The sequence below is a fragment of the Papio anubis genome, chromosome 14, assembly GCF_008728515.1.
Source record: "Papio anubis isolate 15944 chromosome 14, Panubis1.0, whole genome shotgun sequence".
Classification (NCBI taxonomy): domain Eukaryota; kingdom Metazoa; phylum Chordata; class Mammalia; order Primates; family Cercopithecidae; genus Papio; species Papio anubis.
In genome coordinates, this window is record NC_044989.1 from 106,269,443 (window position 1) to 106,282,288 (window position 12,846).

General features: G+C 56.9%; 1 protein-coding gene across 2 annotated transcripts in view; it reads right to left on the bottom strand.

Moving 5' to 3' along the window:
- Positions 1-2,247: 2,247 nt before the first annotated feature.
- Positions 2,248-12,846, bottom strand: part of KCNIP3 (potassium voltage-gated channel interacting protein 3) — a 90,387-nt gene continuing 79,788 nt past the window's right edge. For both annotated transcript variants that reach the window (XM_031655489.1, XM_031655490.1), the window contains 8 exons: positions 11,682-11,806; positions 11,187-11,256; positions 10,891-10,965; positions 8,667-8,709; positions 7,354-7,405; positions 6,579-6,683; positions 5,792-5,854; positions 2,248-5,081 (listed from right to left, as the gene is read on the bottom strand). In XM_031655489.1, the coding sequence (XP_031511349.1) occupies positions 5,034-5,081; positions 5,792-5,854; positions 6,579-6,683; positions 7,354-7,405; positions 8,667-8,709; positions 10,891-10,965; positions 11,187-11,256; positions 11,682-11,806 (581 nt within the window). In that variant the 3' untranslated portion in view covers positions 2,248-5,033. The remainder of the gene's footprint in view (positions 5,082-5,791; positions 5,855-6,578; positions 6,684-7,353; positions 7,406-8,666; positions 8,710-10,890; positions 10,966-11,186; positions 11,257-11,681; positions 11,807-12,846) is intronic.

Consider the following 12,846-nt stretch of genomic DNA (forward strand, 5'->3'; position numbering starts at 1 on the left):
CCTCCCCATTTCCGCGCGGTGAGAGTGGCCTGCTGTGGCCCGATGGCCCCGACTACCCCTCCTCAGCCTGCTGGTCCCCACATGGGCCTTGGGGTTACCAAGAGAACTGGGGAGCAGCATAGATTTGTTTCCAAGACCTGGAAACTCCTTCTGAAATGTCTGTCCACTCTCTGATGGCCTATCGGTGTGAGTCACCGTTCCGTAAAAAGGGAAGATGCAGGCACAGGTCAGTGGCTAGGAAGGAGGGACGCCTGTGCTCATTAAGAGATGAGGAGATGTGTGTGTGGAACCATCACATCAGCCCTAGCAGAGGAGTTTTGTTGTTGTCACTGCTTATTTTACAGATAAGGGAAACTGAGGCCCAGCAAGGTAAACTGACATACTGAAGACGACACAGAAAGTTCCAGAATGGAAGCATTGCCCTGTGCCGTAGATGCTGCAAGGCTTTAGAGATATGGCGTGTGTCAAGCAGTCACCTGGGATGTGGACTGGGGACACAGCTCTTCTCTGTCCTCTGGGAAGGGTGAGGGGAGCAAGAGGATTCCCCTACCTTTGCCCCTTTCCCACCCAGACTTCTACATTGACTGGGTGGGAGCCGCACCCAGTGAGGACCTGGGAGTGCTGGCTCCCAGAGCAGATTGGACCAGCCCTGACCCTGTCCCAGGGGCAGCCAATCCATGGGCCACTGAGAGGCTTGGCAGGGGAAAGCCGTGCCCAGCAGAAAGGGCCATCCTCAGTCCAGTCAACTCCTCTGGGGGTGGTGGGAGTTTGCCCTACAGAGAGAAGATGCTGCACAAGACAGAGAATCGAGGCAGAGGGCAGCCGCGTTTAGCAGAAGCAGTGCCAGGGCAGGGAATGTTCTGTTCCCAAACGCCAGGCCATGAGATGGTCTAACCCCACTGCTGGAGCTGGATGTGTTATCTGAACATCCTGTGCTCATTGAAGCCTGATTCTGTCATGCAGGCTGTCTCCTTGTGCTTGTTTTACAGATGAGAAAACCGAGGCACAGAGAGATTGTGTGACTTGCCCAAGGTGAACGGTGAACCGGGGTTTGTGTTGTGGCAGATGGGTGACTATGTCACAAGGGTGCTTGGGGAACTTCTGTCTGTCCTCTGTGCTTGAGGCTGATGCAAGAAGCATGAAGGGTGTAGAGAGCAGTAAATATTGAGGGAATCTAAAGAAATGCAATGTTACTTGCAAAAATAGTAAAAAAAAAAAAAAAAAAAAAAGTGTAATTTCCAAAAATAACTAACGCAGTATTTCTAGTCTCACTGCTGTCCCAGACCTTAGCACTTCCTCATCAAGAGATGGAGACTAGTTCTCCTGCGCTCAGAACTCAGTAGGACTTCATGTGACTCTTGATGAATAGAACGTGGAAGAAGTGATGAAACTTGACTTCTGAGGCTAGGTCATCCGAGGCAATACGGCTCGTGCCCTCGTGCCTGGTTCTCTCTGAGGACACTTGCCCTTGGGAACCTCGTCACCACACTGCAGGGAAGCCCAGGCCACACGGAGAGCCATAGATGTGTTCCCGCCAACAACCCCTACTGATGCTGCGGCTTACTGCCAGCAGCACCCACTGTCCAGCATGTGAGCGAGTGAGCCGCACTTCTGCCCCGTTCTAGTCATCAAGACAGTCACATGAAGTCCTATTGAGTTCTGAGGGTAGGAGAACTAGTCTCCATCTTTTGGTGAGGAAGTGCTAAGGTCTGGAGAGCAGTGAGACTAGAAATATTGCATTAGCTATTTTTGGAAATCATATATACATATATATATTTTGTTTTTTACTATTTTTGCAAGTAACATTGCATTTCTTCAGATTCCCTCAATATTTACTGCTCTCTACACCCTTCATGCTTCTTGCATCTTCGACCTTTTAGCTGGGAGATCGCCTTGCTTCCACAGGAACTAAAGCCCTTGGACTTTTCTTTATTATCTATTGGTGGCAAAGTCTCTTATTTATTTATTTATTTTGTGACAGAGTCTATTCCACCCCAGGCTGGAGTGCAGTGGCACCATCTCAGCTCACTGCAACCCCCGCCTCCCAGGTTCAAGCAATTCTCCTGCCTCAGCCTCCCTAGTAGCTGGGATTACAGGCCCTCGCCACCAGGCCCAGCTAATTTTTTGTATTTTTAGTAGAGATGGGGTTTCACCATGTTGGCCAGGCTGGTCTTGAACTCCTGTCCTCAGGTGATTCACCTGCCTCAGCCTCCCAAAGTGCTGGGATTACAGGCATGAGCCACCGTGCCACATTGAAAATATTTTATTTGCCTGGTGTAAAATTCCAGGTTGGCAGTTACTTTTCTCTCGGCAAACTGGACGTGCCATTCCCCTGTCTTTCTGCATCACCATCACTGAGGAGAGCTGGCTGTCAGTTCGCCTCTGGCTGTCTTTGTCATCTTTGGTGTTCTGCAATTCACTGTAACGTGTTTAGGTGAGTTCCCTTTTATCTTGCTTGCTTAGGACGTGTTTGGATTTCTTCCATTTGAACTGGTGAGTTGGGGAACCCTCCTTCTCCCTCCCCCGGGCTCTCATTCTTGTCCCTTCTCAATCATTGTCCTCACACGGCTTACACTTTTGAAAATAAACACTAGGAGATGTGTTCAGGCAAACACTGCTTTCTTCTGCCCGTGGCCCTCACTCTCCAGCCAAGGGGACACCCAGAATGACTTCCCACAACTGGGAAAGAAAAATTACCTGGGGGTGAAATACACATGGTGCCTCAAGAAGTTCTCCTGCCCTGTGGGGTCTGTGTGGAGGCTCCAGGGCTGGCGCTTCCCAGGAAGGCCTCGAAGGCCCACTGTGTGCATCTCGGCCTCACTCGGCCTCAGTAGGGTCACACTGCGAGCCTGAGAATTTGAGGGGCGTTCTCTGCCCCCAGAGCCAGCTCTCAAACGTTTACCAGCACAGCTCGGGGCAGGATCCGCGGCTAATGGCAGCAGGGGTGAGAAAAGCTGAGCTGAAGTTCAGAGCTGGGATAAAGCCAACAGGAATCCCTCTCCTTTGTGAAGTTTATTTTATTAAAATATACAGGACTGAGTATTAGTGGATGCTGAGAACAGGAACCACCCTCCCAGGCCGTGGCCAAGGGAGACGCTTCTGCCATGCAGACATGCGGCCGGTCTGGTCCCAGCGCGGGAGGCAGACCCCTCCTGGTTGGGCTGTGCAGCCAGTCTGGCCCCGAGGTCAACGCGGGCAGGGGTGTGGTGGGGACGCTCTCCTGAGGCCTTGGTCTTAGCAGAGTGACACCAGCTGGGAGGGCTGGGCAGGGGGAGAGGAGAGGGAGAAGATCCCTGAGCCAGGGAAAGCTGATGCCCTCCTGGAGGCAGAGGCCCCCAGTCAGCCTGGAGTCTGGAGCCGGCGTCCCTGCAGCTCCGCGGGGGAGGCCACGCTGTGCCCGAATGCTGAGGGGCCTCCACCACACCGCCTTGCCTCTGAGGGCCCTGCTCACCCTGGGGCTGGCCTCCTGGGGCACTCGGGGACTCCCCGGGCTAGCCCTGAGTGGAGCTGGGCTGGCTGCGATGGAATGTATTATGTGGGAATGTTCCTGGAGGGGCCGTGCGGCCTGGGACCAGGTTCCTTCTCGGTGAGGCCCGGGCAGGTGCGAGCAGCGTCTCTCTCCTCCGGGGTTTCCCGACCACCCAGCCGCAGGCTCCTCAGCCCTCACCGCTGGCTCCAGCTTTGGGCTGGCACTCTCCATCCCCAGATGGAGGGGACCGCCAAGCAGAGTCCCCAGGGTTTGTGCTTTTGAATGTTGGTCAGCCGGGCTGGGCTTTGGGGCCCTGCTGATCTCAGGCACAGAGCAGACCCCCCAGGCCTCTTCCCTAGGGCCACCGTACTGGGGCTCCTGGCCCGAGCCTCAGCCAGCAGGAGGGCCTGGCCTCTGAGAAGCAGTGTGCTGGGCTCCCACCGGGGCTGCGCCTGAGCTGCTAAGGAATGCTTGTGCTTTTTGTGCAAGGCTGGGGCAAGCCTGGGCAGAGGGACGGCGACACTACTTCAGGAGAGGGGGCTCAGCCAAGCCGCTGGGCCACAGGAGGGGCACTGCAGGAAGAGGAGGGACGCACCCCTTCCCAGGCCCCTCTGAGCTCTGCCCCGGGCTCCCTGGCTGCCAGTCCCTGAACCATGTGCCTCCTCCCGGGACCTAAGAGGACCTTGGAGGGAACAGTCTGTGCTGGAGGGTGTGTACAGCCCCACCCATTGCATTCCCACTGAACCAGGACTAGGACGAGGAAAGGCTCATCCCACCCTGTGGAGGCGCAGAGTGCCCTCGGATTCTCCACCACGACCAGTCCCCAAGCTTGAAATCCCCCGCCTTCCTGCCATGGAGGGAGAATGGGGCCCAGTGGCCCTCACCACCCAGGCTTGCCCCACAGTGGATGGCCTGGTACCCAGCTCTTCCAGGTCAGTGGAGTGGCAGGGGGTCCTGCGACCCCCAGGAAAGCATTTCCAGAAAGCTGCAGGCTCGGCCTCCATCACCCCTCTCCCCTGCCCCCCAGCTGGTCCCTCTGGGGTCCTGAGGTAAGAGGCTTTCTAGAGGCGTAGGTAGTGGGTAGGGAGTGGCTGTGGGGAGAAGGCCAGGGGAGCCCGGAGCCGGCCCACTGTGTGGCAAGAAAGCAGAATGGAGAGCGGGATGAGGTGGGCTCACCGGAGGTTGGACCCTCCCCTGCAGGGGCACTTGAGCCCCTTCCTGGTGACATCCAGCAGCTGGTGGCCTGCAGACCTGCTCTGTCAACCGCTTACCCAGAAGCAGCCTCGCCTCGCTGGCCTGGGGAGGGTTGGTTGGGGCTCCTGGACTCAGCTCCCAGCCAGACTCAGCCCCTCCCTGACCTCTGTCCCCCTCTGCCAGCCCAGATGAATGGCTGTATCTCTCTCTCTCTCTCTCTGTGTGTGTGTGTGTGTGTGTGTGTGTGTGTAGCAATCTGTTCACTTTTTGCAAATCTATTTTTTAAAAGTTTCTCGGAGGCTGTTCCAGGCAGGATGGAGGTTTCTTGAGGGTGGAGGTGGCCATGGCAATGCACTCCTCCGGACGTGTCCTAGATGACATTCTCAAACAGCTGCATGGAGCTCATGATGTTCTCGTCCTGCGTGGAGAGAGGAAGGGACGCCGGTCAGGTGTTGGGTGGGCTCCAAATCCGACCCCCTTGAGCAGATTTCCGCCAGGGACTCGGAGACTGCACCAACTTCCTGTCTGTCTATCTCATTGGGTGGAGGGGAGCTGGGGGACAGGGAGGTGAAGTAGCTGGTCCAAGGTCCCCAGCTGGTGAGGCACAGCCTGTCTTCAACCCCACTCCTGACTGCAAGCCTGTCTGGGACAAGCTGATGAAGGGGACCCCAGCTGGCCTCCAGCAGAGGCAGGGGCTGACCAGGACTGCTCTGGGAGTGGGGCAGTGGAGGTGCTGGAGGCCCAGCGTCCTGCCCCCTGAGGTGCTCTCTGGAAGGGCCAGCAGCAATACTGCAGAGGCTCTGGTGCCTCCCCACAGTGACCCTCTCCCTCCGGCTGGCCCCATGTCTGCCCCTAACTTGAGGCTCTCCAGGGGCAGGGCTGAGGGAGGGTGTGGGGGGAGTGGGGGGATGCTGTGGGCTACAGGGGTGGGTGGGGAGGAGGAGACTCAGACAAGAGGGCAAGTGGAGCTTGGGGCTGCCCAGGAGGTGGCGAGGGGCCAAGGACAGCTGTCACATCCTGGGCTGGCAGGGGTGGGACTGGGGTGAGGGAAGGGACAGGCGCTGCCAACCACCCACCTCTGTAGCAGAGCCTGTAGAGAACTGTGGCCCGGCCTCCCGTGCTGCTTACCTTCTGACAGGTCTCCAGGAACTCTTCAATGGTCACCACCCCATCCTGGTTCCGGTCCATTTTCTGCAACCCAAGCCACGCCCAAGGTGGTGAGTCTGTGCCCCAGCAGAGACAGCCCTGCCCCTGGCCTGAGGACGCAGAAGTCACAGGTGGATGGATGGGCGGGTGGGGTCCCTCCACTCCGACTTGTCCCCTGTGACTCCTCTGGATCCAGGCCACACAATGAACCCTTCATAGCTACCTCCCAACCGACTGCTGAGGCTCCACGCATCTTCCCCCTGCTCCCCTAGGCCACTTCCCTGAGCCTTCCTGGGCTTGGGTTTCCCAGAATCTGTCCCCACACTCACCTCCCTGAGAGGCAGCCAGGGCAGAGGGAGCAACTGAGTCACAGGACGGCCCATGTCTAGTGGCCCCAGCAAGCGCGAGGCAAAGCCTGCGGCCCCTGTACCCCCATGCATACAGGTGAAGGCCCCCAACCCGCTCCTCTCCCAGAGCATCTTCCTGGAGGAGCCATACAGCTCTCAGGCGGCATGGAGCTCTGGCCCGGGGTCAGCTGCCTCGGGATCCCAGCCCTGGCCCCCAGATGAGGTCCACATGGCCGAGCGGTGGTGTAGTTCGCTTCTCAGGGGTTCTGACAACCAGCCAGATGGGAGGGGCAAGTTTAACCTCCTCATGAGGAGTGGGGAGGCTTGGAGGGGCAAGGCACTTGCCCGGGGGAGGGGGCCCAAAAGCGAGAGCCCCTTTTCTGCCCGGTTCCTCTCCCTAGACAGGGCTGGCACGCGCTCACCTGGAAGAACCTCTCCACGTGCTCTGCCGGTGTGTCCTCCCGCAGGATGGGGTACGTGTGGCGGCCCATCATGTCATAGATGGACTTCATGATGGCCAGCATCTCCTGGAGGGGGAGGTTGGCATGAGCCTGCTGCAAGGCTGGGGTGGCTGTGAGGGCCCAAAGGGAGCAGGCGGCATCCAAGAGTGCAGGGCACCTCCAGGCCAGTGAGTGCCAGGCGCCAGACAAGCTGGACAGAGGAGCCTTCCCGCTTCTGGGGCACCCAGAGCAAGCTTCTGACTCCAGGGGAAGCTCATCTCCCAGAGAAGTGGCAGATGGATTATGTGCTTATTTCCAAAATGTGACGATGTAGCAGAAAAAGTGCTTGGACCAAACGAAACCTGTCTGTGGGCCTGTGCGGGAGGGCTCCCATCTCCACCCATGCCTTAAGGGACCACACTGTCCCCTTCACTCGGTGGGGGCCAAGGCCAGGACCTCTGGCTTCTCCACTTAAGTCTCCCCCAGGCCTTCTGTGTCAGACAGGATGACCGGAACACTTGCTGAGCTGGACCGAGATGTGTGGTGCAGGGTACGTGAGCCTGCACCACACCTGGGTGTCCAGGACCGAGGGCCCAGGAGAGGAGGAGAGCCCACTGGCTGCTGTCCTGGGGGCCAGTCTCTGGATGGAGAGTGGGAGAAGACAGGTGGGCAGCAGGAGCAGGGAGAGGAAGAGGGGTGGGGGGTAGAGCAGCAGGAGGGGAGGAGGGGACAGCCCCTGCCCCCAGCCCCTTACTACCTCTTTGGTGATGTAGCCATCCTTGTTAATGTCGCACTGGGTATGTGAAGGCCTGCTGTGTGCACCTCGTGGACTGTGTACCGCACCTGGGTGTAGTGGCCGACCTGTAAGTGCTGTGTGCACCTGTGTGTGCACTGGGTGTGACAATCCAATCACTGCCCAGGTTCTAGTGCCACCTGCTGTGAGGGTGTGCACCTGAAATGTGAGGGTATGCACCTGTGTAGAGGGTGCCTAAGAGACTGATGGCGTCCATTCAGGTCAGCACCTGTGCGAGGGTGTGCACCTGGGTGTGTGAACCTGGATGTGTGCACCTGTGCGAGGGTGTGCACCTGGGTGTGTGTGAACCTGGGTGTGAACCTGGGTGTGTGCACCTGTGTGTATGCACCTGTGTGTGTATGCACTGGGTGTGTGAACCTGTGTGCACTGAGTGTGTGCACCTGTGTGAGGGTATGCGCCTGTGTGAGGATGCGAACCTGGGTGTGTGCACCTGTGTGTGCACTGGGTGTGTGAACCTGTGTGTGTGCACCTGTGTGAGTGTGTGAACCTGTGTGTGTGCACTTGTGTGTGTGTGAACCTGTGTGTGTGCACCTGGGTGAGTGTGTGCATCTGTGAGTGTGTGCACCTGGGTGTGTGCACCTGTGTGTGTGTGCACCTGGGTGAGTGCACGCGCATGTGTCTGCATGTGTGTCAGGAGTGGCATGGTAGCCGATACTGATGTTAGATAAAGACATTCAAATATATATGGTGTCCTAGACCCGTTGAGTGCCGTGCTGCCTCGGGAGACGCCTGGGGGTGCTCTGTTAATAAAGGAGGTGCTCTATGTTTAGTCTGCCAAGCATCTGCATGGCAAAGGTGCTTGAAAACTTCTAGCCTAAAAAGCTAGAGGAATGATGCTCAGCTTTTTGTTTGTGGTTTGTTTTTAGAGACAAAGTCTCAGACGGTCACCAGGCTGGAATGCTGTGGTGCCATCACAGCTCACTGCAGTCCCCAACTCCCAGCCTCAAGCGATCCTCCACCTCAGCCTCCTGAGTAGCTGGGACCCCCTGGAGTAATCCATGCCTGGCAAATTTATTTTATACTGACAGAGATGGTCTCACTATGTTGTCCAGGCTGGTCTCTAACTCCTGGCCCCAAGTAATCCTCCTACCTTGGCCTTCAAAAGTGCTGGGATTTAATCCCAGGGCCACCTTGCCCAACCCTGGTGCTCAACTTTTGAGTCATGACATGCTGCGTGTGGCCATTGCCTTTGGCATGTGACACTTTATTACTAATGTGACAAAATATGACAGTTCAAATGGTTTCCATGTGACAACTTCAACTGTTTTGTTACAGTAGTTGGTAGAAAGCAGGTTTTCCCTCTACCTCTTGGAAGGTTTAAAGGTGAAAGCCTCCCGGCACCCTGGGGTCCTCCCAGGCTACTTGGAAAGAAAGGGGTGAGGAAAGGGCTGTGCCAGCGAAGTGGGATGGAGGACGGTCAGAGTGCAAGGGACAGGGCCATGCACCAAGGCCCTGAGGCCCCTCAAGTGTTAGATTTTTGCGATTGGAGGAAGCTTGTACCATGAGAGAGAGAGACAGAGAAAAGCAATTTGGAAGAACAAAAATTATCCCAGGAAAAAAAATTCGACAACAACTATTAGGTTCAGAGATCAGAAATCTTGCATCACTAAAATAAGAATAGGATGTCATACAAAAGGGGTAACTGGAAAAAAGAAAGAGCTCTTGGAAATTAAAAATAAGAAAGCAAAACGACAGACTTAGAAGAAATGTTGGGAGAGCAAATGGAATCTTCCAGGAAGTGGAATGAGAAGGCAAACAGCTGGAACATAGGGGAGAAAGAGGGTAATGACAGGTGCACTCCAGAGGGGACGATACTGGGACACAGGCAGTTCGGGAAGAATGGGAGAAAACGGAGGAGAGCGGGTCGGAGCAATCAGAAAACACGATTTCCCAGACTGGAAGCAGAGATCTCCAGCATCCACCACGTCTTGGCACAATGTGTGAAAACAGCCTGCAGTTTAGTTGCAGGCATAGATCACAGTGAAATTTTAGCAAATTGGGTGCAAAGAGAGGATCCTATAAACTTTCTGAGAGAAAAGCAAAGCCAAACAGAAAAAGTAAAATCAGGTCCCATTCACGGGACAGCGTCAGCAGGGGCACCCGAGGCAGGAGGCCCAGGGCACGACGCCACCCCCGCTCTGAAGGAGAACAGCACCCCAGGGAGAGCTGGTCCCTACAATGGATCAAGCAGGAGTAAGAACAGAATAAAGACACTCCTGGTGCTCAAAGGCTCCAAAGTTACAGCTCACATCCTCTTTTATAGGAAGTGGCTGGGCGGTGAGCCCCTGAACACACAGAGAGGAAAGCAAGAGAAAGGAAGATCAGGGATCCCAGAACCAGGAGACCAGCCCAGCAGAGTGGGGAGGAAGCCCCAGAGGGCAACAGGCCCCAGTGAGGGTGGAGCCGTGGGAGGCTGGCTGGGGGGCTCCTCTGGCAGACCCCAGGAGGAAGGGGCAGGGAAAGGACCCTGAGTCCTCCCTGAGGCTCCTCCATGCTAACCAGGTGCTTTCTGTGTGCTGTGGGGTTGGTATTTCAAATCTGAAAACAAGATTTGAAAACACGGTCTGCTTCCATGTGCAGAGCCCTCGGTGTGTGGCTCAGAGTGGAGGGGTCCTGTGGTCACAGGGCAGGTGGGGAGTGTCAGTGTGCCCAGCGGGCTCGCGGCATAAAAATAACCCGCGCCGGTAATCGACGAGTTATTATTACCCCGTGCGGCCGGGGCCTTCTGGCCCCATGTGCTTCTCTGTGCTTTCCTGTTAGCTGCCCTTGGCCTGGAAGCCAAGTTGTCGGGATATCGATCAAGCCGGCTCTCAGCAAGGTTTTCCTCCCCAAAGCGGTTTCAGCTTTTCGCCTGCAGCTATTTTTAGAGTCCTGGGTTCCGTAGATGGGGCCTCTCTCCAACGATCCCTTGTGGCGGGGCTGGGAGGAGCCCGGCCGGGCCCCACAGGGAAGCTGTCTGGGTGGGGGACAGGCTTCTCCCTCCGCCAGTGGGTAACTCCAGGCTTCACTCTCAGTGCCCAGCTGGGATGAGCCCTGGAGGCTGCTCACCTGCTGGGAAGTTTTCTAGATATTTCTGGCCTACTTTCTGGGTAACAAGGAGTAAATTCTGAAAATGGAGGTCACACATCCCACCATCAGCAAACCAGGCCTCTGGGTTAAGCCCTGATCCCTTTGAAAATGCAAATTCCTGCTGGGTCACTACCACCCGTGTGCGCCTCAGGGGCTCCCTTGACTGGGCAGAGCTGGATACAAACTCTCAAAAGGAAGAAAAGGCTGAGAACGTGGTACCGGCCCAGCAAAGTCAAACACCCCAGAGCTCACTGGCCCAGGGCCAGCCACATCCACTCGTTCCCAGGGTGACTCACAAGATCCTTCCCACCCAGGACCATGGCTCTCTCGACAGCCCTGAGAGTGACGCCAGGGCAGCGATTCAGCCCGGCAGCCACAGGGGCAGGTCATGTGGGAGGAATCCGCGAGGACCTACCTCAAAGTGGATGGCCCCGTTCCCGTCAGCATCGAAGGCGTTGAAGAGGAAGTGTGCATAGGTGGTGGCATCTGGGGAGGGCAAGGAACAGGCTGGGGTGTGTCGGGGCTGACTGGTGACTCATCCCCCACCCCAGGCAACCCCAGCTGGGGGTGCTAACTGTGTCCTGGTTTGGAGTCCCTGTTTTCCATGGGACAGGGGCCGCACCAAGCCTCCAGGATGCAAGGGGCAGCAGGAGGGTCCCCTCCCTCCACACTCGGGACATAGCAGGACTGCCCTGCCTCGGACTCACCTCCCTGAGGGAAGAACTGCGCGTAAATGAGTTTGAAGGTGTCTTCGTCCACCAGGCCCGTGGGACACTCCTGCAGCAGGAAGGCACCCCCTCAGCCCTCAGCCACGTCCAGCTCCAAGCCCGATTCTGCACGGTGCCTGGCTGGCGTCTCTCCACCCCCTTGGAGGCTGCCTGCTGCCCGTGGCACTGCTGAGACCTCCTGGCCTGGGTTGTGGAAGCCCGGGCAGGGGTGGGGTGAGAGGGAGCAGGGGTGAATAGGAAGGGGCTGACTGCTCCCCCATACCCTCTTCCTCTGTACCAGCAGCAGAGACATGGAGAGGGGAGCGTGGCAGCCTCAGTGACGCCCATTCCGGGGCCTGCCCCCGCCAGACAGCTTCCCACAACACAGAAGCCGCTTCAAGGCCCCTGGGATATTTACTGTGGCACAGAGAAGTTTCCAGGTCTCCCTGGGCCCGGGTCTCCAAGGCCTCTCCCCGGGGAATGGGGAACACTCACATTCTTAAAGCCCCTGTAGAGAGACTGCAACTCCTTCTTGGTGAACTTGGTCTGGGCCTGCAGCTGGTCCAGCCCCTCCGGCTGGTGGCGCACCGCGGACAGCTCCAGCTCACCGTCGCTGCTGTCTGGAGTGGGACACAGATGAGAGAGGGTAAGGCTTGTAGCCCTGCTCCTCCATCGTGCTCCGGTGTGGCCAGGGCATGGGCCAAAATAGTGGGTGGAAGAACTCTCCGTACATGACTACCATGTACAGTCACACAGGCTGTGCACTGCACAAACAGAGGGGGTGTGACTGAGTGGCCCACGCAAGAGCTGCGCCTCTGCTTTCCTGCCCCCAACAGGGCAGGCCTCCCCATCGCAGCCCCTGCAGTGCACCCCCCTGTCAGCTGCACAGTGGGACAAGGTGGGAGCTGCTCTTGTCCTAAAGAGGTGCTGAGTGAGGGCATACAGGAGCGGGAAAGACAGCAAGACAGGCATGAGGGATCCCTGAACTTCAAGATCCAATTCCTAGACCACTTCCTCCATGTGGCCCTCCCTGGACGTCCCCCAGGAATGCAGAGGGTGCCTCCTTGGCCCTCAAAGCCTAAGGCAACGTTGTTCAGCTGCAGTTGGCAGAAGAGCGTTATTCACACCTGGGTAGGAGGCTAGACCTCCAGGGCTGTGGGGGCAGGGATCAGACCTGTCCTTTAAAAACAATACACAAGGCCGGGCGCAGTGGCTCACGCCTGTAATCCCAGCACTTTGGGAGGCTGAGGCAGGTGGATCACGAGGTCAGGAGATTGAGACCATCCTGGCTAACACGGTGAAACTCCGTCTCTACTAAAATACAAAAAACTAGCCAGGCGTGGTGGCGGGCGCCTGTAGTCCCAGCTACTCAGGAGGCTGAGGCAGGAGAATGGCGTGAACCCGGGAGGCGGAGGTTGCAGTGAGCTGAGGTCGCACCACTGCACTCCAGCCCAGGCGACAGAGCGAGACTCCATCTCAAAAAAACAAAAAACAAAAAACAAAACCCCACAAACTTGTTAACTAACCATGGCTACATCTGGTGGGGAGGTGCGATGTCAGGTGATTTTTACTTTTTTATTTATGATTTTAAAAATCCTAATTTCTTTTGGTGTGACATGCATCACTTTTACAATGCAAAATAAAGCTAGAGCTGAAACAG